Source organism: Eucyclogobius newberryi, unplaced genomic scaffold (genome assembly GCF_026437365.1).
Source record: "Eucyclogobius newberryi isolate DKJ021-1_F unplaced genomic scaffold, fEucNew1.0.hap1 SCAF_12, whole genome shotgun sequence".
NCBI lineage: Eukaryota > Metazoa > Chordata > Actinopteri > Gobiiformes > Gobiidae > Eucyclogobius > Eucyclogobius newberryi.
The window spans coordinates 32,968,908-32,994,079 of NW_027315746.1; the positions used below are offsets into that span (position 1 = coordinate 32,968,908).

The following is a 25,172-nucleotide window of genomic DNA, read 5'->3' on the forward strand; positions in this document are numbered from 1 at the left end:
AATATTTGTAAAGGAATGTGTTTCCTTCACTTATATCCGGCGTTTAGGCCATAGTTTTAACTTGTTTGTGACGTTAGCTAGTCGGCTAACGCTAGTCGGCTAACGCTAGTCGGCTAACGCTAGTCGGCTAACGCTACAAACGTAAAACAACAACACTAATGAAGTGAACTCTTTTTATCGGTTCGGCTGGATGTGAAGTGAATTACTGAGAGTGTGTTTCTACTATTATTTTACATGTTTATTGCTTTTTATGAAAGATATACACGTTTTTACCGTTGTCCCAGCAACGATACATAGCTTCACGCTGACGTCGTCATCCGGGTCACTTGACCTAGTAACGGGGGCATTCAGTTTGCGAGGGGGAAACAACACCATAACTACCGCGTGTCACGTGGTTACGCAGAGCATTTGGAGCATCAGTGATTTGAACATCCCAAAACTGAGCAACTTTTTGAGATTGATCAGAATGACAGTTAGCTTACTCGGTATCAAGGTTTTGTGAGGGGGCAGTGACCCGGATGTTGTGACGTCATCTGAAGCTATGTATCGTCTCAGTAGAAGTGCATGTGACACACTGAATGGACAGTCCACTCTCGATGCACTTGGACAGATCCTTCTTCTTCAAAGACAGAGAAGTCTCCTCGGGGGTCTTTCGTGTTCCTGTAAATGAATAAATCTTGTAAATGATTCATCAACTTAACTGCATTGATGACATCAGTAATAAGCCCTCCCTTCCTCTGTTGTGCTGCAGTCTTTGTTTAGTGCAACGCGTACATCCATGGATTTGCTCTTCCATGACAGATGTAACCTAAAGCATTGTTTATTATTTTCTGATCGGATGTTGCATCCCGATCAGTGATCGGATATACATTTTACTCTTACTAGTTTGATCAGCGTTATACATTTCAAGCTTATTATTAGTCTCTCTCCTCCGTATAACACATGAATGGATCATGACATTTTACTGCCCACACTTTACGGCAGTTAACTTGCATCATGGATCAATCATCCGCATGTCCAGGGAATTTCGCGGACACCACACAGCAGAGAGCATCTTAACAGATTAAGGAAAAAATGCTCAATAACTGGGGCATCGACAAGCAACGGGTCGGTGTAATTTTGCGTGACAAGCGCTGCTAATATGAAGAAAGCTATGTGTGAGACGGGAGTGCGGAGTGTGCGCTGCGTCGCACATTCTGGCCATCTCTGCGTACAGAACTTGCTTTCCCAACACGGCGTGATAGACACCGTGGCTACTGCGAGGATGAGTGTAGGTCGCTTCAAACACTGGCCCCTGGCCTACTCTCGACTCGACAACAGATGGATTTCATCAAGAAAAACATACGTTTTATTATTTAAGCCCAAGAGTATTAAGAGTGCAGTTCTGAAAAGCACATTATGGCCTTACTTTATGACACTGTTGCAATTTTAATACACTTTGTTTATTTGTTTACATGCTTCTGGGGATTTTAAGTTGAGCTGCTTTTTTATTTAATTCAAATTCTGCACTATTGTTTCTTATTCAAGCTACCTCAAAAAAGGTGCACTGTTAAAGTGTTAAAAAAATAAAATAAAAACTGCAACAACCTGCATTTGTGCATTTAAAAAAAAATGTTACTGTACTAGGGAAAGAAATCCCGCACACTGTCTTACTTGCGGATAAAAATGTATTGGTAAAGAGGCAACGTTTCGGCAACTGGGCCTTCGTCAGGCAAATGGGTAACTGAGGATGGGACAGAGGTTTAAATAGGAGTGGCCTAAAAAATAGGAGTGGCCAATCACAGATGTTAAAGGTCCCATAACATGCAAAATCGACTTTTCAGAGCTTTTAACCTTCTTACATTGCTATTTGTGCTTCATATTTGTCCAGAGTGTTTTTTTGATTGATTCCCGCAGTGTTTAGCTTTAGTACAGACTATCTCCTTTCCACAAATCTCCAAACTGACGGGCGGTGGGGCAAGACCGCGTCATAAGGGCAAGCACGCGTCATTAGCCCCCCTCACCCCCCGCCTGCCGCCTCCCGCCCCCTTCCCCCCGGCTCCGCGCTGCTGTCTCCCTTCAAGCTCATTCCGGAGTTTTTCTGCTTCGATTTACGAGGAAACACGGCTCAAAGAGGCCCAAAACGTCATTAATGATATCGCACTCTTTACTATTATCACAATGGTGAAGGTTTATGTGGCACTTGATGCAGCAACCGGGAAAATAAACGGAGAGAAGTTCTATCCGATACGAAAAACCAGGAAATAAGAGCGTGATGGACATAAGACTTTTTTATCTCTATCTCTATAGATAGATAGATAGATAGATAGATAGATAGATAGATAGATAGATTCTCACTCATTCGCGCGGAGCTGCGCAGCGCGGAGCAGACAGCTGTGGGGCTACGTCACGGGTGGGCGGGGCACACACGCTCTCTGAGACTACGTCACGGGTTGGGCGGGGGAGCCAGATCGCTCTTCGCAAGGTTGGGGGCGAATATCAAACCAAGCCGTTTGCATTTCCGGGTTGGTGAGGGGGTCCAAGGTCTGGGTGATATTTCTTAACTATTATGTTAAGGCTGTTGCACAACCCTTATTATTACCAATTATACACTAGACTACACTAGACTACGAAACGTGAAAAAAGCATGTTATGGCACCTTTAATCACAAAACGATAGACAAATAGTGACACCTCATGATGAATTACACATACGTCAAAAATAGTATTAATCACTATTTTTTGAAGGCCCAGTTGCCGAAACGTTGTCTCTTTACCAATACATTTTTATTTGCAAGTAAGACAGTGCGCAGGATTTCTATTATTATTATTATTATTATTTTATATATATATATATAATTCCACAAATGTTCCCAATCATTGTGTTCACACGTGCTATCACAGGCAACACAACACCGCTCTGTGACGAGTTCTTGCTGGTTTGCTCACGGCAACAAACCACACTTTTTTGTCGCTGCTCTGAACAGCTGCAAGTTCCCCGAGTTGATCTGGCGCTGTACTCACACCACGTTTGTGAAATATGTTTGCTCATGTAACGGTTATATGATTAAATCCCACGGGCGCATACATGGATGCGCCCGTGGGTAAAACAAAACTAATCAAATGTGTGGTGATTTTCATAGCTTACGATGCCCACAAATGTTTTTTTCCCCGCAGCTTTTGAGTTTGCTCTCACAATTTGACATTCTCGAAACATACGGCCAGTAAATATGCAATAAAATGTTTAAGGTCTGGTTTTCATTATTTTGAAATCCAGGTCGAGTTACCGGAAACACACATTTTTTTCTTCTTATGAAGTTCTCTCAGGTGTGAACTGTTGCCCAGTCAAGTGACCCAAACTGCCATTTTAGAGCCAATTACCTTCCCAGGAATGTTGTGTAGAAGCATTGCGACTCCTGCTGACCAATTTGTTCCATAACTAAAATATATTTTGTCTCCCCAACATTTTTCATCAGTGTTTTTGGTGTGTGTCTCTTGAAGAAGAAAACGATGTGCTTTGGTTTTAGTCGAGTCTCTCAAACCCCGAGCATTGAGAGACGCCTGCCGTGTGGGGCGGGCTGCGGCCTCATGAGTTTGAGTCCGGCTTTCACCTGTTTGCTGCATGTCGTTCCCCAGTCTCATTCCCATTTCCCACTGCACTGTCCTGTCAAAGCCTACAGGCCCAAAAAAACTCTGGAAAAAAAAGTACTCAGAATGTGAAATACAAAGGATCAAACATGACTCTCCCACTTTACCCTCATTCACACAAACACATTTAATTGTTAAATTAAATCAATGTTGAATGTAAACATGTTTGAATGACAGAGCTCTGGCTAGACTTGTTTGATGCTGTCGGTCCTCACCCAAAGCCAGAGCCTGTTATACTGTCCACATTCTTATAGAAACAGTAAAGTTCTGTTCGTTTCATAACTCACTGAAGCTTGTGAAAATGACTTATTTTTTCCATGACAACACCACTCTCAATGGTGATAAGGAATTGACAAAAGTATAAGTTATTTATTTAACCCTATTATTACTTAACATCTTCTTTTTCTGTGTTCATGGCAGATCTAAAAGTCCATCAGAAGAATGGGGTTCACCTGTGACCAGTGTGGAAAGACATGGAGCTGTTCTTCTGCGCTCAAGAAACACTACAGAACTCACACAGGAGAAAAACCATACGAGTGTGACCAGTGTGGAAACAGTTTTCCTACAGCAAGAGCTCTCAAAATACACACTAGTATCCACACTGGAGAGAAACCTTACAGCTGTGATGTTTGTGAGAAGACATTTTCAAGCTCAAGCTACTTAAAAAAACACATGAGAATCCACACTGGAGAGAAACCTTACAGCTGTGATGTTTGTCAGAAGACATTTTCAAGCTCAAGCAGCTTAACAACACACATGAGAGTCCACACTGGAGAGAAACCTTACAGCTGTGATGTTTGTCAGAAGACATTTTCAATCTTGAGCAACTTAATAAAACACATGAGAGTCCACACTGGAGAAAAACCTTACAGCTGTGATGTTTGTCAGAAGACATTTTCAATCTTGAGCAACTTAATAAGACACATGAGAGTCCACACTGGAGATAAACCTTACAGCTGTGATGTTTGTGAGAAGGCATTTTCAAGCTCAAGCCACTTAACATCACACATGAGAGTCCACACTGGAGAAAAACCTTACAGCTGTGATGTTTGTGAGAAGGCATTTTCAAGCTCAAGCAGCTTAACAACACACATGAGAGTCCACACTGGAGAGAAACCTTTTAAGTGTGACCAGTGTGAAAAGGCTTTTAGAACATCACCTGAGCTCTCGAATCACTACACAACCCACACAGGAATAACACTAAATGAGTGTGACCAGTGTGGAAACAGTTTTTCTACAGCAAGCGCTCTCAAAAGTCACACCAGAATCCACACTGGAGAGAAACCTTACAGCTGTGATGTTTGTGAGACGGCATTTTCCCAGTCAAGCAGCTTAACAACACACATGAGAGTCCACACTGGAGAAAAACCTTACAGCTGTGATGTTTGTGAGACGGCATTTTCCCAGTTAAGCCACTTAACATCACACATGAGAGTCCACACTGGAGAGAAACCTTACAGCTGTGATGTTTGTCAGAAGACATTTTCATGCTCAAGCAGCTTAATAAAACACATGAGAGTCCACACTGGAGATAAACCTTACAGCTGTGATGTTTGTGAGAAGGCATTTTCAAGCTCAAGCCACTTAACATCACACATGAGAGTCCACACTGGAGAAAAACCTTACAGCTGTGATGTTTGTGAGAAGGCATTTTCAAGCTCAAGCTGCTTAAAAAAACACATGAGAGTCCACACTGGAGAGAAACCTTTTAAGTGTGACCAGTGTGAAAAGGCCTTTAGAACATCACCTGAGCTCTCGAATCACTACACAACCCACACAGGAATAACACTAAATGAGTGTGACCAGTGTGGAAACAGTTTTTCTACAGCAAGCGCTCTCAAAAGTCACACCAGAATCCACACTGGAGAGAAACCTTACAGCTGTGATGTTTGTCAGAAGACATTTTCAAGCTCAAGCAGCTTAACAACACACATGAGAGTCCACACTGGAGAGAAACCTTACAGCTGTGATGTTTGTCAGAAGGCATTTTTCCACTCAGGCAGCTTAATAAAACACATGAGAGTCCACACTGTTGTAAAGCCTTAGCGGCTAAGGCTTTTATCAGATGCATGTGTTTTCATATCAAACGCTTGCTAATGTTCATGTTTTACCATAAATGAGCTCATCATCAGGACACTGTTTTTTTCCCCCAACTCCTTCAAGAGTCATTCTCAATATGTCGATGTAGTCTGAGAATGCAAATATTTACTCTACTCTATGAAGGGTGTTTACAATTTCACTTGAGATTACTCTCCTTTGTATCCTAACTGTAAAGGGCTATCAAAACCCTTTTGTTAGCTGATGTTAGCTCCCTCATCACTGAGTACCTGATTAGCGTCAGAATGGACAGGGCTTTTCCCGCCCCATGGCTTCAAGACACTATTGTATGCGACCGGTATGTTTAACGTTAAATTTCTATTCAAAGAGCTCTTTCTGAACAAAATGGCCTCTGTAGGACATATGTGTCCATAGAGACCTTTAAGAGACATTACCTTTTCATAATTCAGACACTGTTGCAGAAAGCAAAGCAAAATGTTGGATGGGTGGAAGAATGTTCCCCATCCCCCATGGACCAACAACACTGTCTTCACCACACCCCCCTCCCCCCCTTTGGGTCAACACCTCTGATAAAGAACACAGAGGACACACAATGGGTCCAAGGACCTGACCCCTGTGGAGAAGTGGAATCGTCCACTGTAACAAATCCTCTTGTTCTGCTGGATGGAAACTTTCTCAGGATGAAGTCCTTAATGACTGTATTTCACATTTAAACTGACTTAACGTTTACTGTGTGATCTAAGCTTGTAAATAAATCATGCTTTAGTTTAGTTTGCCTTAAGAACTGTGTTAGAAATGTGTTTATGTCATATTTAATGTACTTCCTCATGACCTGCTAATGATGTGTGGGAGGGGCTTCCATTGTCTCCCACGTCTCAGCACTGTGCTCAGAATGTCAAATCTTCGAACGCTAAACTCTGAGCAAAGACCAGCGCCACAGACGGCTCTAAGGACCCAAAGATCTCTGAGGAGGCCTTGATCCACATCTGGGCCTTCTCTTGGACACATGAGACCTGAGAGTGGCTGAAACTTGCAGAGTGGCATTAAATTGAGGTTTCATCCAGATTATTTTAGAATTAATCAAAACTTACTTTTCACGTTGATCCCAGACATAGCTGGTGTAATTAATGTGTAATTACTTGCTTTGATATTTTTGTTTATTAAACTACACAAATTCATTCCGGTTTATAGACTTTTTATTGATCTTTTTTTTTTTAGAGTTATAGTTGTCAGTCAATGGATAAAGTGCTCCCTTTTCAGAAAATGAGACTCGGTAGGTATTAATGTTTTGCTGAACAAGCTTCAGATTTTGCCCTTTTTAAATTTAAATCTGAACAATAACTACCTAAAATCCTAGCCCCAGAGAATATTGTCCATAACAAACACCATGTTCAAGCACAAGGGTGTCCATCAGTGCACGTGGCACCAGGACACATACTTCCCAACTCTCTTGGAGATATTTATTTAAAAAAATAAAAATTGACCTTTTCTACTAGCCTTTACTTTGGTAGCAAAGGCGAGCGGGGGGAGCATACGGGGGACACGGGCGCCGCCATGTTTGTTGAGATTACGATGCTGAGCGTTTCCATCCCAGAATTCAACGCAGGTCAAATTTAATCCGAAATCTACACCATGATAGTGAACGACATGAGCGTTAACAAAGATAGCGGCGCCAATAAGGATAAATCGACTGATGAAAATAAATACCGGTTCTACACTACATGGTTTGTTTAATATAGAAATATACTATGAAGCGTAAAGTGGGACGAATATGCATCCGATGAGTCATGTGGCTCGCCTCATTAGTGTTATTTTCGGTTAATTCTGTTAAAATTTGAAATCTCCCGCATAGGGGGGCAATCTCCCATTTTTTAATGTGTTATCTCCCCCCTGGGATGGTAAATAATTTGGGAAGTATGAGGACACCCTAGGCTGGAGATCAATTATCGGCTTCGTTGTCGTGTCATCTGACCTCCGGCCACATATCTTGGACACTCGGGTGAAGAGAGGAGCAGAGCTGTCAACTGATCACCACCTGGTGGTGAGTTGGATCCGCTGGCGGAGGAGGAAGCTGTGCAGACACAAGCGCATTGTGAGGGTCTGTTGAGAACGTCTGGCGGAGCCCTCTGTCAGTAGGGTCTTCAACTCACACCTTCGGAACAGCTTCTCCCATTTCTTGGGGGAGGCTGGGGACATTGAGTCAGAGTGGACCATTTTCGTGACCTCCATCGTCGATGCGGCTGCTCAGAGCTGTGGTCGCAAGGTCTCAGGTGCCTGCAGGTACGGCAACGCCCGAACCCGGTGGTGGACACCGGAAGGGATGTTGTCAGGCTGAAGAAGTAGGCCTATCAGGCCTCTTTGGCTTGTAGGACTCCTGAGGCCTTTGACAGGTATCGGCTGACCAGAGGAGCCGCAGCTTGTGCTGTCGCTGAGAGGAGTTTGGGGAGATCATGGAGGAGGACTACTGGTTGCCCCCAAAGAAATTCTGGAAAACCGTCCGTCGCCTCAGAAGTGGGAAGCAGTGCTTCACCAACACCGTTTACGGTGCGGGTGGAGACCTGCTGACCTCAACTGGGGATGTTGTCAGGACGGTGGAAGGAATACATTGAGAACCTCCGTAATCCCACTATCACATATTCCGAAGAGGAAGCAGACTGAAGACTCTGAGGCTGACTCGTCCATCGCCCAAGCTGAAGTCATTGAGGTTGTTGGCAGACTCCTTGGTGGCAGGGCTCCTGGGGTGGATGAGATCTGCCCTGAGTACCTAAAATTTTTCTGGATGTTGTAGGACTGTCTTGGCTGACACATCTAAGTGTCTCTGGACTGGCAGACCGGAGTGGTCATCCCTCCGTTCAAGAAAGGGGACCGGAGGGTGTGTTCCAACTACAAAGGGATCACACTCCTCAGTAAGGTCTGTTCCAGGGTACTGAAGAGGAGAATACGACTGATAGTCGAACCTCAGATTCAGGAGGAGCAGAGTGGTTTTTGTCCCGGTCGTGGAACACTGGACCAGCTCTAGACTCTCCATCGGGTGCTCGAGGGTTTATGGGAGTTTGCCCAACCAGTCCACATGTGCTTTGTGGATCTGGAGAAGGCTTTCAACCGTGTCCTTCGGGGTGTCCTTTGGGGGGTGCTCTGGGGCTACGGGGTCCGGGGCCCTTTGCTCAGGGCTGTCCGGTCCCTGTATGACTGGAGCAGGAGCTGTGTACATTGGAGTAAGTCAGACCTGTTCCCAGTGCGTGTTGGATGCCAGGGCATCCCTTTGTCACAGGTTCTGTTTTTTGTTTTTATGGACAGAATTTCTAGGCGCAGTCAGGGGTCGGAGGGTTTGGGGACCACAGGATTTCATCTCTGCTGTTTGCAGACGATGTTGTCCTGATGGCTCCATCAAACCCGGACCTGCAACATACACTGGGACGGTTTGAGCCGAGTGTGAAGCGGCTGGGATGAGAATCAGCTCCAAATCCGAGGCCATGGTTCTCAACCGGAAAAAGGTGTCTTGCCCTTTCCAGGTGGGTGGGGAGTCCTTGCCCCAAGTGGAGGAGTTCAAGTATCTCGGGGTCTTGTTCACGAGTGAGGGAAGAGGGAACGTTAGATTGACAGTTGGATCGGTGCAGCGGTCTGTTGTGGTGAAGAAGGAGCTGAGTCGAAAGGCAAAGCTCTCAATTTACCGGTCAATCTACATTCCCTCACCTATGGTCATGAGGTAATATTTTGAATAATTGGTTAAATCCAACTGAACTCTTTGCTTTGAAAACCACTGCAAATATGATGACGGTTCAAAACCATGAACCATTTGCTCAATATTCAAACCCATTTTGGGCTGTATTCAAAATCAGAGCGTATTAAAAAAAAAGTCAAAATGTGTCCTGTTGAGTTGTGCTGTAGACCTTTAGTCGAACAATCGATCAATGGTGTCTTTGTCAAATTCATTTTGGGTTCTTTTGAAGGATTAATATTCACAACAACAGAAAAGAATAAACAAGTGAGATACTGTGAGATTTGGGAGTGAATTATGGGTTCATTCTGTCGTTTTTCATGTAAATACACTGGTCGTTTTCTATAAAAATAAAAAAAAATATTTGCAATAGTGTGAACTCCTGTGATCTTGTGGTGTTGTCGTTCCACTTTGGGTTAAATACATGTTCTGTTAGCAAAATATATAAAATCAATGTTGTTTTTAAGATGGGCTGAATTTGAATATTAAGTTTATTGTTGATGGTAAAAAGTTCAAACCTCAACTAACACATTTAAACACATTTCTGTTGTATTGAAATAATATTGTCTGATTATCGTTATCAGGAATTAGATAAAGATTTTTGTCACTATTTTTGCCTTAGTCTTCTCATAAAGATACTAAATAGTTTTGCCCGCTTTAATCGTGTCTACTGCACGGTTTTGGCCGTAGAGGTTTAGGTTTATAGTTTTACTTCCTGTTTGTAATTTATGACGTCACACTAGTGAATTACCCAGCAACCACTTTTTGATTCGACAAATAGAAATATATGAGCGCTCCTTTATTTTGTTGAATTAACATTTATAGGGTGAAAAACAGTTGTTTTGTGTAAATTATACATCTACTCTGGCTGGACCCTAATGTGATGTCACTTCCTGTCATTTACTATAGATTTGTTTGTACTTTTCCTTGCATATAGCCGCTCGATCGGTGTAAAACTATGGTTCATATGTACAACAGATACAGACACACCAAATAAAAACCTGTAACGTGCCCTTTGAACTAGGGACTGTTGAATGTGGTGTCGATGAGTCTCGCAGGCCTGTTTGAATAGAACGGTTTGGCGTCTTGATTGTGTGTTACAAAGTTGCGTGTCTCTCATGTAACGCGCCTGAGCAGACGTTCAGCCCAGCGCTTCCGTTTTGCAGCGTATAAGGAAGAAAACTGTCTGGATGTTGCCAGAGCCCATTATTATAACACTTTCCGAGCCGGGCCACGTGACAGATGATTGAACGCTTTTCTTTCAACACTGACGATTTCAGTTTGAGTTGAGTTTGTCTTATTAAAAGCAGACTGACTTTTAACACAAAAAATAGTCACATTTCTTTCTCCATTTTGCTGGAGGTGTGATTTTTGTTAGTCTCACTATTAAATCTGCAAGTGAAAAGTAACGTTAAGGCTCAATTAATGAAAAAAAATGACAATCACAGTTATTAAAACCATAACTGTAATCACGATTATTCAAACAATTATTTGTTTTAGAGCAGGGATGTCAAATTTTACCGTTTTGATTAAATATCACGATTTAATGATTGATCACGATTATTGAGACTGTGACCAAACAACAGTGACAGTGAATTTCCCTGGGAGCGCCCCGGGTTTTTGCCTCTGTGACACAAGCGGTGTGCTTGGCCTGCCGATACCTGTCATCGGCCTTAGGAGTCCCATAAGCAGAAGAAACCTTATCCCTTACGCCATCCCGTACTTCCGGCGTCCACCACCGGGTTCGGGGGTTGCCGCCTTCCTAGATTTTTAAAGATGAATATTCATTAAAAACCTATAAAGGGTTAATTTGAAAAAGTAAAGAGTGTGTATGATACCTGGAGACAAAAAGTACTAAAAAAAAAAACTTAGATTTGACTTTCTAGTTTACCTGATTTAGAAGCTATTACATTTTATTATTATTATCTAATTAGGGTTGAATTGAAAAAAGTACAAGGTGTGCTTGATACCTAGAAATTAAACCTACTATAAAAGACTATAGAATCTATTGAAAGAATTCCTTGTTTTTTGAAGGTGAATATTCATAAACTACCTGTCCTGATAACGAGACTGTGACTGGGGCTTAGCATCGGACCTCTTCTTGACTGGAAAACATCATAATGGCCAATGTGAAACCTGTGGAAAAGAAGAAACTGTCCCCCATGTTTTAATGGAGTGTAACAGGTTTGCAGTTCAGAGGAGATCACTTTTGTCCCACTTCTTTGATCTGGGGTTTAAATCTGTGTCAGTGAAGACTTTGCTTGTCCCCTCTTTGCATCAGCAGGTGTACAGAGCGTCATAACGGACTATCACCAGTGAGAGGCAGCAGTGCTCTGTGTGGTGCGTAGTCTCCCGGAAATACATTGTTACCTACCTGGCTGGCCCCTTGAAGAGAGAGGGTGGCATTGTGGGTAGCCGGAAGTGTCTTGTTGTTTTTGGGTCTGTTTTTCGATGTTTTTTCGGCGGGCGCGTGTCTGCCACCGCTGATCCGTATGTCCTGCATTCCGTTTCATGTAACCAAATAAAATCGTGTTGCAACGAGTACAATGCCTGCTCAGCCTCTGTACCACGGTTAGGAGTTTACTGGGCAGGGGAAGTATTAATATATCCGGGGTGGAAATAAATTTGGCCACGACCCGGAAGGGACCTGCGCGCTAATGTATAGCTTACATAGAGATATCGTTCTACTGACGCGTGCAGATCTCTATTGGTGGTGCGGAGGCAAAGTGCTTCACCATGCATTAGACGGCAAGAATGAAGGTCCTTGTGCCCTAGTATCTCTCATTGTGCAGGCAGACGTGTTTCCCATGACAGCTAACGACATTTTGCAGTGGGCTGATTCTCCTGTCCGGATGGCAGAGAACCCACTGCGTCCCATGAGATCGGTAGGGAAATCCACTCCCTGGCTGAGTGAAGCTGACCCAACCTATGTCGATGCCATAGGAGTCCCACGGGGTGTGCCAGACGAGTATAAAATAAGTAATCAAGTGGCCGCAGGATTTGAATCATTCTTTTGCCCGTGGTGTACTATAAATAAAAACGTTGATAGAATTAATTACCATCCATTTTCCATTTTTTTTTTTTTTTTTTTTTTTTTTGTATGGATGGATGGATAGAATTAATTACATCCATTATAATGTTCAGAGACTGGGTAATTTTTCCCAGGAAGGATTCACTGCTGTACACGAGCAGCTAGCCGCTACCTCTCTGATGGCCTTCCAGAATCGTATAGCCTTGGACATGCTCTTGGCAGAGAAAGGCGGGATTTGCGCCATGATAGGGGAGGAGCAATGTTGTACTTTTATACCGAATAACACACGCGAAGGGGGCCGTTTGACCCAGGTTGTTGACGGATTACGCACACTAAATAGAAAGATGAAAAAGCATTCGGGGGTAGACACATCCATTTGGGATTCATGGTTGAATTATTTTGGTAAATGGATGTGATAAAATGTGAATATATGATTATATTTCTGTGATGTATTTTATCTGCATAATAGTGATATTTTATCTGCATCATTAGTCTAAGAGAATAACGGGTGTGTGACAAACTGCATTTGTGAAGGGGTCGTAAAGATGGGCCAAAGGATGTTTACCCTAGGGGGGGTGACAGCCCAGAGGAGTTTGGGTAATGTTTACCCAAGGCTTGATCTCTAGGAAAAATACCAGCTGTAAAACAAGTGCCTTGATGTGAAGCTGACCAATGAGAAATGTGACCCGCCTATTCCAGAATATCTAACAAAACCAACCAGCATGGGAAAAAACGGGGTGAGACGCAGGAGGATCACGCAGGCTGCGTACCACAGCCTGCGTGATCAGTCCAGGCGTTTTCTCCCAAGCTTGCCATACAAATGTCTCATATTTCTGTGTCGTTTCATTTTCTAAGTTGAATTGTGTTCTCGATGTGTTACGGAATAGCATCGGTGTATGTCTGATTCCATGACAATGGAAAGGGTTAATGTCGTCTGTGATACTCTCCCTCGCCGTTTTCCTGGCCATCCTGGTCTTGTGTGGCTATGGCTGCATACCCTGTATCAAGACCTTCACGGTGTCTTACCCGCCTGGTGGAACGAACGATCGGCGGCTTTGTGGCTCAGGCAGGAGGAGGTCAGTATATGTTGATATGTTGGTGCCAAAGGAAGATGCTGTCCTCCCGGAGGAAGAGGAATGTTATCTACTCTAACCTTTCCCTTTGTCTAGTGTGCTGCGCTGTGCTTTATTTTTCAGAGTTGTCTGGTGAGCCGAACAATGGGAAAGTTTTGCAGTTCTGTAGTAGACATGTTTATATTGATGCACGGTTTTCTCACCAGTGATTCTATGTGAATTATTTGATTATATATGGGTTCTGATTGTGATCTCCTTCAGATATCAACAGGGGGAATGAAGTATATTGATTATGCTACTATGTTTGTTACTTATGCTCATGTATCGCTTCATTCTTCTGCCCAGTCCAGATGAAGGGAGATCGGAGGGTCGGAAAAGAGTCGTGAGAGAGCAGAATAATCCTAAAGTAATCCTTCAATTTAAAACTGAGAGTGAGTTAGGAAAAATTGGAATCTTGGCGCTGTCAAGGGAGATAAAGAAGATATTGGGGGATGTAGCATTTGCCAGTGTCGAGAGATGGTAATCTACTGATTTTGTGTGATTCGGAGGTGCAGAAAAACTCAGCAATGCAGATTAGTAGCATTGGAAAGATGGCTGTAAGTGAGTTTAAGGTTGTTGGAGAAAGGAAAGGAGCACGTGGAGTAGTCACAGGAATCCCCCTGGATGAAGATCTGGATAAGTTTAAAAACAGTTTGGGTGCAGGGGTGGATTCTGTTAAGAGATTGATGAGATGGAGTGATGGCCAAAGAATTCAGAGCATGTCGGTTTTATTGGAATTTAAAGATGTGCTTCCTGAGAGAGTGAAGGTCGGCTGTTTGAGTTTCCTGGTAAGAGAATATGTCCCTCCTCCACTCCGGTGCTACAAGTGTCAGCTTTATGGCCACATAGCAGCGGTGTAAAGAGGGAAGCAGAAATGTTTAAAATGTGGAGGTGAACATAAGATTGAAGAATGTGAGGAAAATGCTCAGATTAAGTGCTGTAATTGTGGGGGACAGCACACTGCGACGTTTGGTGGATGTGAGGTAAGAAAGAAAGCTGTACAAATTGAAAAGGTAAAAATGTTAAATAACATCTCGTATGCAGAAGCTGCAACGAAGGTCCAAATACAGAAACGAGGAAACACTGCTGACACCAGTGTTGTTCCAAAAAGAGGAGGAACAAGTATAGTACTTGCTGTTGATGACTTGGTAGTATTTTTGTCTTGTCCAGACAAAGCTAAGATGATAGTAGAGGGGGCGGAGAAACTCCTGGGTGCTAAAGGTATCTCTTGGGAGCTAATGAACAAAAGGTTAGAGGGGAACAGTAAGGCAGGAGGAGAAACAAGTGAGAAGACCTGATTATACTGCAGTGGAATGCCAGGAGTCTCATTGCAAATGGACAGGAATTTAAAGGATATGTACAAGATAGTAAGGTGAAACCGGATGTCATTTGTGTTCAAGAAACCTGGCTAAAGCCAACATTAGATTTTGTTATTAGAGGGTACGAGTGTGTTCGAAGGGATAGGCAAGGAGGAAATGGTGGAGGATGTGCAATATTTATCAGGAATGGGATCAGTATAGAGTTTTAAGTAAAGGGAAAGAATTAGAATTCATTGTGATAGAAGTGTGGGGGAGAGTTCTTCTATTAAGAGTGCTTTTTAAACTTCCTATAAGTTATCTATCCTTTTCCTCTGAATCTACCTGCGTTGCAACAACAAAATTTCCCCATGTGTGGACAAAAAAGGAATATCTTATCTCATCTTAAGCGTTTAACACTGGAGGGTCTGCAGGATTTTATGGTTCATCTTGAGGGCAAATCTACATGTTGTGGTCATTTTAATGCTCATAGTACGTTGTGGGCATAATGATGAGAATGGGTTGGTGATAGAGGATTTAATGGATATGAAGGGTCTTGTATGTTTGAATGACGGGAGTGGAACTAGATTTAATGCAAGGAATGGAACAAAATCAGCCCATCATATTGCTGGGATGAGCACCTGGGTCGTTGATAAGGAGTGATCACTACCCAATAAAAACAGATAAGTTTTAATTATGAGAGTGCACGGAAGGAATAAGTAGGTGGTGTTTTAAAGGAATAGACTGGAATAAATTCAGGGTCATTTGTGAAAATGAAATGGAGAAAGCACAGTTTGGGCTCTGGAACCCATCTCCTCGAGAGGGGCTGGACGCTCCACTTCTCTGGTGTTGCCCGCGGGGAGAGGCGGCGGGCTGGTGTGGGCTTGCTGATAGCCCCTCAGCTCAGCCGCCACGTGTTGGAGTTTACCCCGGTGAACGAGAGGGTCGCGTCCCTCCGCCTTCGGGTGGGGGACAGGTCTCTCACTGTTGTGGCGGCCTACGGGCCGAACAGCAGTGCAGAGTACCCGGCCTTCTTGGAGTCCTTGGGAGGGGTACTGGACAGTGCACCGACCGGGGACTCCGTTGTTCTACTGGGGGACTTCAACGCCCACGTGGGCAATGACAGTGACACCTGGAGAGGGGTGATCGGGAAGAACGGCTTCCCCGATCTGAACCCGAGCGGTGTTCAGTTATTGGACTTCTGTGCTAGCCACGGATTGTCCATAACGAACACCATGTTCAAGCACAAGGGTGTCCATCAGTGCACATGGCACCAGGACACCCTAGGCCGGAGGTCAATGATCGACTTTGTTGTCGTGTCATCAGACCTCCGGCCGCGTGTCTTGGACACTCGGGTGAAGAGAGGGGCAGAGTTGTCAACCGATCACCACCTGGTGGTGAGTTGGATCCGCTGGCGGAGGAGGAAGCCGGACAGACTTGGCAGACCCAAGCGCATTGTGAGGGTCTGTTGGGAACGTCTAGTGGAGCCCTCTGTCAGTAGGGTATTCAACTCGCACCTCCGGGAGAGCTTCTCCCATGTCCCGGGGGAGGCTGGGGACATTGAGTCCGAGTGGACCATGTTCTCCGCCTCCATTGTTGATGCGGCTACTCGGGGCTGTGGTCGCAAGGTCTCCGGTGCCTGTCGTGGCGGCAACCCCCGAACCCGGTGGTGGACACCGGAAGTAAGGGATGCCGTCAGACTGAAGAAGGAGGCCTATCAGGCCACTCTAGCTTGTAGGTCTCCGGAGGTCATCGACGGGTACCGGCAGGCCAAGCGAGCCGCGGCCCGTGCTGTCGCAGAGGCAAAAACCCGGGCCTGGGAGGAGTTCGGGGAGGCCATGGAGGAGGACTATCGGTCGGCACCAAAGAAATTCTGGCAAACCGTCCGGCGCCTCAGGAGGGGGAAGCAGTGTCTCACCAACACCGTTTACGGTGCGGGTGGAGACCTGCTGACCTCGACTGGGGATGTCGTCGGACGGTGGAAGGAATACTTTGAGGATCTCCTTAATCCCTCAGTCACGTCTTCCGAAGAGGAAGTAGAGACCGGGGACTCGGAGGCTGGCTCATCCATCAGCCAAGCTGAAGTCACTGAGGTTGTTCGCAAACTCCTCGGTGGCAGGGCTCCGGGGGTGGATGAAATCCGCCCTGAGTACCTAAAGTATCTGGATGTTGTAGGACTGTCTTGGTTGACACGTCTCTGCAACATCGCGTGGCGTTCGGGGACCGTGCCTCTGGACTGGCAGACCGGGGTGGTGGTCCCTCTGTTCAAGAAGGGGGACCGGAGGGTGTGTTCCAACTACAGAGGGATCACACTCCTCAGCCTCCCGGGTAAGGTCTATTCCAAGGTACTGGAGAGGAGAATCCGACCGATAGTCGAACCTCGGATTCAGGAGGAGCAGAGTGGTTTTCGTCCCGGTCGTGGAACACTGGACCAGCTCTATACCCTCCATCGGGTGCTCGAGGGTTCATGGGAGTTTGCCCAACCAGTCCACATGTGCTTTGTGGATCTGGAGAAGGCTTTCGACCGTGTCCCTCGGGGTGTCCTTTGGGGGGTGCTCCGGGAGTACGGGGTCCGGGGCCCTTTGCTCAGGGCTGTCCGGTCCCTGTATGACCGGAGCAGGAGCTGTGTTCGCATTGCCGGCAGTAAGTCAGACCTGTTCCCAGTGCATGTTGGACTCCTCCAGGGCTGCCCTTTGTCACCGGTTCTGTTCATAATTTTTATGGACAGAATTTCTAGGCGCAGTCAGGGGTCGGAGGGTGTCCGGTTTGGGGACCACAGGATCTCATCTCTGCTGTTTGCAGACGATGTTGTCCTGATGGCTCCATCAAACCCGGACCTGCAACATGCACTGGGACGGTTTGCAGCCGAGTGTGAAGCGGCTGGGATGAGAATCAGCACCTCTAAATCCGAGGCCATGGTTCTCGACCGGAAAAAGGTGGCTTGCCCTCTTCAGGTGGGTGGGGTGTCCTTGCCCCAAGTGGAGGAGTTCAAGTATCTCGGGGTCTTGTTCACGAGTGAGGGAAGGATGGAGCGTGAGATCGACAGGCGGATCGGTGCAGCGGCTGCAGTGATGCAGTCGCTGCATCGGACCGTTGTGGTGAAGAGGGAGCTGAGCCGAAAGGCAAAGCTCTCGATTTACCGGTCGGTCTACGTTCCTACCCTCACCTATGGTCATGAGCTTTGGGTAGTGACCGAAAGAACAAGATCGCGGATACAAGCGGTCGAAATGAGTTTCCTCCGCCGTGTGGCTGGACGCTCCCTTAGAGATAAGGTGAGGAGCTCGGCCACACGGGGGGAGCTCGGAGTAGAGCCGCTGCTCCTCCACGTCGAGAGGAGCCAGCTGAGGTGGCTCGGGCATCTGTTCCGGATGCCTCCTGGGCGCCTCCCTCGGGAGGTGTTTCAGGCATGTCCCACCGGGAAGAGGCCCCGGGGAAGACCCAGGACACGCTGGAGAGACTATGTCTCTCGGCTGGCCTGGGAACGCCTCGGGATCCCCCCGGAGGAGTTAGAGGAAGTGTCTGGGGAGAAGGAAGTCTGGGAGTCCCTGCTCAGACTGCTGCCCCCGCGACCCGGCCCCGGATAAAGCGGTAGAAGATGGATGGATGGATGGAAATGGAGAAAGTAAATGTGGATGTAAACTTCTTTGTGTCTTGCGATTGTGAGAGCAGCAAAGCAGACAATAAGGAAGAGCAAAGGTAAGCAAAACCGAAAGATTGTCCCTTGGTGGTCTGAAGAATGCACAAATGCCATTCGAGCGAGGAATAAAGCATTTAAAGTATTGAAAAGAAATTATTGTTTTCAAAATTATATTGATTATAAAAAGAAAATGGCAATGGTAAAAAGAACGGTAAAAGGAGAAAGAGTATTGGAGAGGTTACTGTGACACGCTTGGTAGACAATCATCGGTAGGTCAGGTTTGGGGAACAATTAAAAGAATGGCTGGTATTAATACAAGTTTTAGTTACCCAGTGATGAAAAATGGAGAAGAAGTAGTTCTAGATAATGCAAATAAAGCTGAGTTGTTAGCTAGGCAATATGTAAAAGTTAATAGTCGGGAAAATCTGAGTGTAGAGGAAAAGAGAGCAAGAAGAAAGATTGTGGGAAATAACACCAATAGATTAGATGATATCAGTGACTATGATAGTGCAATTAATGTTGAATTTACAATGAAGGAACTCAATGACGCTTTAAATAAGTATGAAAAGATGAAGTTATTGTATGTTGAAGAACCTCAGTGGAAAAAGTAAAGCCTTAATTTTACAGTTGTATAATAAAGTGTGGATGGAGAATTCCTACCAGACCAGTAGAAGGAGGCAGTAATAGTACCAAATTGTAAACCAGGTAAGGATCCCAGCTTGGCAGTGAGCTATAGACCTAGAGCCTTGACATCGCATGTAGGGAAACTAATGGAAAAAATGATCAATGAAAGACTATGCTATATTTTGGAAAAAAATGAAATGATTAAAAGCCACCAGTCTGGATTTAGGAAAGGCAGGAGTACAATAGACCCAGCAGTTATTTTGGAGCATGAAATTAGAAAAGCCCAAGTGAATAAGGAGTGTGTTGTTGCAGTATTTTTTGACATTGAAAAAGCTGATGATATGATGTGGAGGGAGGGGCTAATTATAAGGTTGCATCAGATGGGAATAAGAGGCAAGATGTTAGGATGGGTTAGGAATTTTTTGGTAGGAATATTTCAGTGCGTGTGGGGAAAGATTTTAGCTCAAAGTATGACATCAAAAATGGTACGCCACAGGGGAGTGTAGTGGGCCCGGTGCTGTTTTCTATTATGAATAATGAAATATTTTGTAATGTGGAAGGCCCTATAGGGGTCTCTCTTTTTGCAGATGATGGAGTAATGTGGAAGAGAGGTAGAAATATTGAATATACTGGGGGGAAATTGCAACAAGCCAAACATAAAGTGGAAACATGGACAATTAAGTGGGGATTTAGATTTTCTGTAAATAAGACAAAAACAATGTTTTTTACGAGTGTGAGTTTAAGTATTTGGGGTTGTGGTTTGACACTATATTGACATGGGGAGTGCATATAAGTAAAACAGTAGAGAAGTGTAAAAAAGTGGTAAACATTATGAGGTGCTTGAGAGGACGGGAGTGGGGACGGGAGTGGGGAGCTAGCCGGAAATGCCTGAAGGTAATATATATGGCTCTGATCAGATCATCGATTGACTATGGGTGTATTGTATATTGCTCAGCTTCAAGGAGTAATCTAAAAAAAATAGATATAGTTCAGAACCAAGCTTTAAGAGTGTGTTGTGGGGCGATGAGGTCAACTCCAGTAGATGCACTCCAAGTTGAAAAGGGGGAGATGCCTCTAGATAGCAGAAGAGAGCAGATGATTCTAACATATTGGGTTAATTTACAAGGACATAGTGTAAGCCACCCAGGACTAAATGTACTAAAACCATGTCAGGAAAAAGAAAAAGCACAGTTCACCAGCTTTGGGTGGATAGGAGAGAGTGAAGCTCAAATAAATAGGAATTAACCAGCTGAACGTGAGCCCGACAGTTCCAAACTCTAATGTCCCTCCATGGTTTCTGAAAGAGCCTGGGGTAGATCTGAGTTTGTTGAGAAGAAAGAAATGTAGTAGTGTTAATGTGAACGGGTACATAAATAGAGAGTATTCAGAAAATCTAGTAATTTACACTGATGCATCAAAGTTAACTAGTGGTAAGGTTGGAGTAGCTTTTGTCATCCATGATATAGACATTGTTGTAAAAAAAAGAGTAAGTGATTACATAGCTGTGTAAACAGCAGAACTGTTGGCTGTGCTTTTGGCACTAAACTGGAGGAGGAAAATGGGCAAGAGAAAAATCTAGTTGCATCAGATTCAAGTAGAGCAATAACAAGTATTAAACATTTGAGCTCGGAAACCAGACAAGACGTAATCTGTGAAATAGGACAAGTGCTAGAAAGAATAAACAGACAAGGGAAACAAGTAACCCTTTTGTGGGTCCCAGCTCACATAGGGGTGGAAGGGAACGAGCTGGCACATAAATATGCAAAAGGAGGAGCTACAAAAGCAGAGGTGGACATCCCCATTTTGCATTGTAAAACAGAAATCAAAACCACAATTATGGAAGAAGTTAGGAAACGATGGCAGAGGAGATGGGTTGCTTGCTCCTCCCCCTGCACAGCTGGACAATGCCCTGCACCCGTCCCTCTTCACACCTCTGCTCCAGCTCATCAGCTCCCCACTTCGCCTGGACTCACCCATCCCCCCAGCACACAGTCCCCCTGCCAACCACTGACTCTCTCAACAGCACAGGTGAGGAGAGAGCTGAAGAGGATTAAAGTGAGGAGGGCAGCAGGACCTGACGGCATCAGCCCCAGGCTCCTTAAGTCCTGCGCAGATGAACTGTGTGGAGTTATGGAGCATGTCTTCAACATGAGCCTGAAGCTCAGGGTGGTACCACAGGTCTGAAGACCTCCTGTCTGGTACCTGTGCCCAAGACACCGCGCGCCAAACACCTCAACAGCTTCAGGCCGGTGGCTCTCACGTCCCACCTGATGAAGACACTGGAGCGGCTGGTCCTGGACCACCTCCGCTCCACCGTGAGCCCAGCCATGGACCCGCTGCAGTTTGCATACCGGCATCGGAGTGGAGGACGCCGTCATCTCCCTGCTGCACCGCTCTCTCTCTCACCTGGAGAAACCTGGCAGCTCTGTGAGGATCCTGTTCTTTGATCTCTCCAGCTCCTTCAACGCCATCCAGCCGCTGCTCCTGAGGGACAAGCTTGATCCTGGACTACCTCACAGAGGCACTGTCATTTTGCCTTTTTTCTTCACCCTCTACACTGCAGACCTCAGACACGACACGGACAGCTGTGTCCTGCAGAAGTTCTCTGACCACTCTGCCATCATCGGACTAATCACAGACGACGATGATGCAGGGGACTGGACTGGTACAGGACTTTGTGGACTGGTGTCAGCGGAACCACCTCCTCATCAACGCGGGGAAGACCAAGGAGATGGTGGTGGACTTCCACAGAGGCCACCCCACTGCCCCCTCACCAGTGAACATCCAGGGACGGGACATTGAGAGAGTGACTCATACAAGGACCTGGGTGTTCATCTGAACCACAAACTGAACTGGACTCATAACACAGACGCACTGTACAGGAAGAGCCAGAGTCGGCTCTACCTCATGAGACTCAGGTCTTTTGGAGTGACAGGGCCACTCCTGAAAACCTTCTCTGACTCTGTGGTGGCATCAGCTCCTGTAGGTGTGGCCTGCTGGAGCAGCAGCATCACAGAGAGGGAGAGGAAGAGACTGGACAAAGTCTTTAAGAAGTCCCGCTCCGTCCTGGGCTGTGCTCTGGACTCGGTGCAGGAGGTGGGGGACAGAAGGGTCCTGACTAGATTCACATCTATGCTGGACCATGAGTGTCGCCCCCTGCAGGACACTCTGTCCGCTCTGGAGAGCAGCTTCAGAGAGACTGATCCAACCTCGCTGTGTGAGGGAGAGGTTTCACAGGTCTTTCCTTCCTGCTGCTGTCAGACTGTATAACAAACACTGCTAGCCCTGAACAAGTGCAATACTGATTTAACCATGTGCAATACTGTCATATTCATGTGCAATTACTGTCATACTCACACGCAATTAATTTCATTCATGTGCATACAACTGATGTAAATAAGAGTGTTTACTTTACCATTATTATTAGTATTATTTGTCTTATGCCTGCTACTTTTATTTCTATTATTATTATTATTATTATTATTATTTTATCTTTATTTGTATTTTTCTGCCCTCCATTCCCTATTAAGATATGAGAGGACCTGTTTACAAGGTTTTGTTAATAAGAGTTTTTGTTTATAAGAGTTCTTCTATTAAGAGTGTTTTTTTTAACTTCCTATAAGTTATCTGTCCTTTCCCCCTGTATCTACTGTGTTGTAACACCCACATTTCCCCATGTGTGGACATTAAAGGCATATCTTATCTTATCTTGCCTCAAAGGCCGGTTTTTCTATATTATACAAACGAGAGCAGAGGGGAGAACAAGAGAGTGGAGCAGTAAGAGCCGCAGAGAGGAGGACGTTCTGACGTGTCTGAGGTTGGGACACACAGGGCTGAATGACACCCTCAGAATAATAGGGAAACATTGAACAGGGGAGTGCGAGCGCTGCAGAGTCCAAGAGACAGTGGAGCATGTCATTATTCATTGCCCGAAATATCAACAGCAAAGACAAATTGTGAGAGAGAGTATGTAAACATGGGATTAGATTTAGTATCAAGGAATGATTGCTGAACATCTCACAAGAGGTTATAGTAAAGGTACTCCTTATGTACCTTAAGTCAACAGGATCAATGGGGAGGATTTAAGGACTGTTGGGGCCTTCCCAACCCACACTCCATACCGGCCGGTGGCGGTAATGGTGGTGGCACCTTTAGTTGCGTGCCAACTGCTGATAAACAATACTAGAAGAAGAAGAAGAAGAAGAAGAAGAAGAAGAAGAAGAAGAAGAAGAAGTACTTCCGTGAGTTAGGCGTGTATGATCTAGTGCCTGCCATGCTGCTGGACTCGCTGCTTAAACCCGCGACCTACAACGACTCCAACTCAACATAGCCGAAGGTAAGTGAAGAATGACATTATATTTGTAAAGGAATGTGTTTCCTTCACTTATATCCGGCGTTTAGGCCATAGTTTTAACTTGTTTGTGACGTTAGCTAGTCGGCTAACGCTAGTCGGCTAACGCTAGTCGGCTAACGCTAGTCGTCCAACGCTACAAACGTAAAACAACAACACTAATGAAGTGAACTCTTTTTATCGGTTCGGCTGGATGTGAAGTGAATTACTGAGAGTGTGTTTCTACTATTATTTTACATGTTTATTGCTTTTTATGAAAGATATACACGTTTTTACCGTTGTCCCAGCAACAATACATAGCTTCACGCTGACGTCGTCATCCGGGTCACTTGACCTAGTAACGGGGGCATTCAGTTTGCGAGGGGGAAACAACACCATAACTACCGCGTGTCACGTGGTTACGCAGAGCATTTGGAGCATCAGTGATTTGAACATCCCAAAACTGAGCAACTTTTTGAGATTGATCAGAATGACAGTTAGCTTACTCGGTATCAAGGTTTTGTGAGGGGGCAGTGACCCGGATGTTGTGACGTCATCTGAAGCTATGTATCGTCTCAGTAGAAGTGCATGTGACACACTGAATGGACAGTCCACTCTCGATGCACTTGGACAGATCCTTCTTCTTCAAAGACAGAGAAGTCTCCTCGGGGGTCTTTCGTGTTCCTGTAAATGAATAAATCTTGTAAATGATTCATCAACTTAACTGCATTGATGACATCAGTAATAAGCCCTCACTTCTTCTGTTGTGCTGCAGTCTTTGTTTAGTGCAACGCGTACATCCATGGATTTGCTCTTCCATGACAGATGTAACCTAAAGCATTGTTTATTATTTTCTGATCGGATGTTGCATCCCGATCAGTGATCGGATATACATTTTACTCTTACTAGTTTGATCAGCGTTATACATTTCAAGCTTATTATTAGTCTCTCTCCTCCGTATAACACATGAATGGATCATGACATTTTACTGCCCACACTTTACGGCAGTTAACTTGCATCATGGATCAATCATCCGCATGTCCAGGGAATTTCGCGGACACCACACAGCAGAGAGCATCTTAACAGATTAAGGAAAAAATGCTCAATAACTGGGGCATCGACAAGCAACGGGTCGGTGTAATTTTGCGTGACAAGCGCTGCTAATATGAAGAAAGCTATGTGTGAGACGGGAGTGCGGAGTGTGCGCTGCGTCGCACATTCTGGCCATCTCTGCGTACAGAACTTGCTTTCCCAACACGGCGTGATAGACACCGTGGCTACTGCGAGGATGAGTGTAGGTCGCTTCAAACACTGGCCCCTGGCCTACTCTCGACTCGACAACAGATGGATTTCATCAAGAAAAACATACGTTTTATTATTTAAGCCCAAGAGTATTAAGAGTGCAGTTCTGAAAAGCACATTATGGCCTTACTTTATGACACTGTTGCAATTTTAATACACTTTGTTTATTTGTTTACATGCTTCTGGGGATTTTAAGTTGAGCTGCTTTTTTATTTAATTCAAATTCTGCACTATTGTTTCTTATTCAAGCTAGCTCAAAAAAGGTGCACTGTTAAAGTGTTAAAAAATAAAATAAAAACTGCGACAACCTGCATTTGTGCATTTAAAAAAAAATGTTACTGTACTAGGGAAAGAAATCCCGCACACTGTCTTACCTTCGAATAAAAATGTATTGGTAAAGAGGCAACGTTTCGGCAACTGGGCCTTCGTCAGGCAAATG

The 25,172-nt window shown here is 45.0% G+C and overlaps 1 protein-coding gene across 1 annotated transcript in view; it reads left to right on the forward strand.

Moving 5' to 3' along the window:
- LOC140355869 (uncharacterized) overlaps positions 1–25,172 on the forward strand; it is an 84,479-nt gene that overhangs the window by 55,839 nt on the left and 3,468 nt on the right. The window contains exons 7-8 of the mRNA XM_072440509.1: positions 4,247–4,780; positions 4,865–5,357. Of these exons, the coding sequence (XP_072296610.1) occupies positions 4,247–4,780; positions 4,865–5,357 (1,027 nt within the window). The remainder of the gene's footprint in view (positions 1–4,246; positions 4,781–4,864; positions 5,358–25,172) is intronic.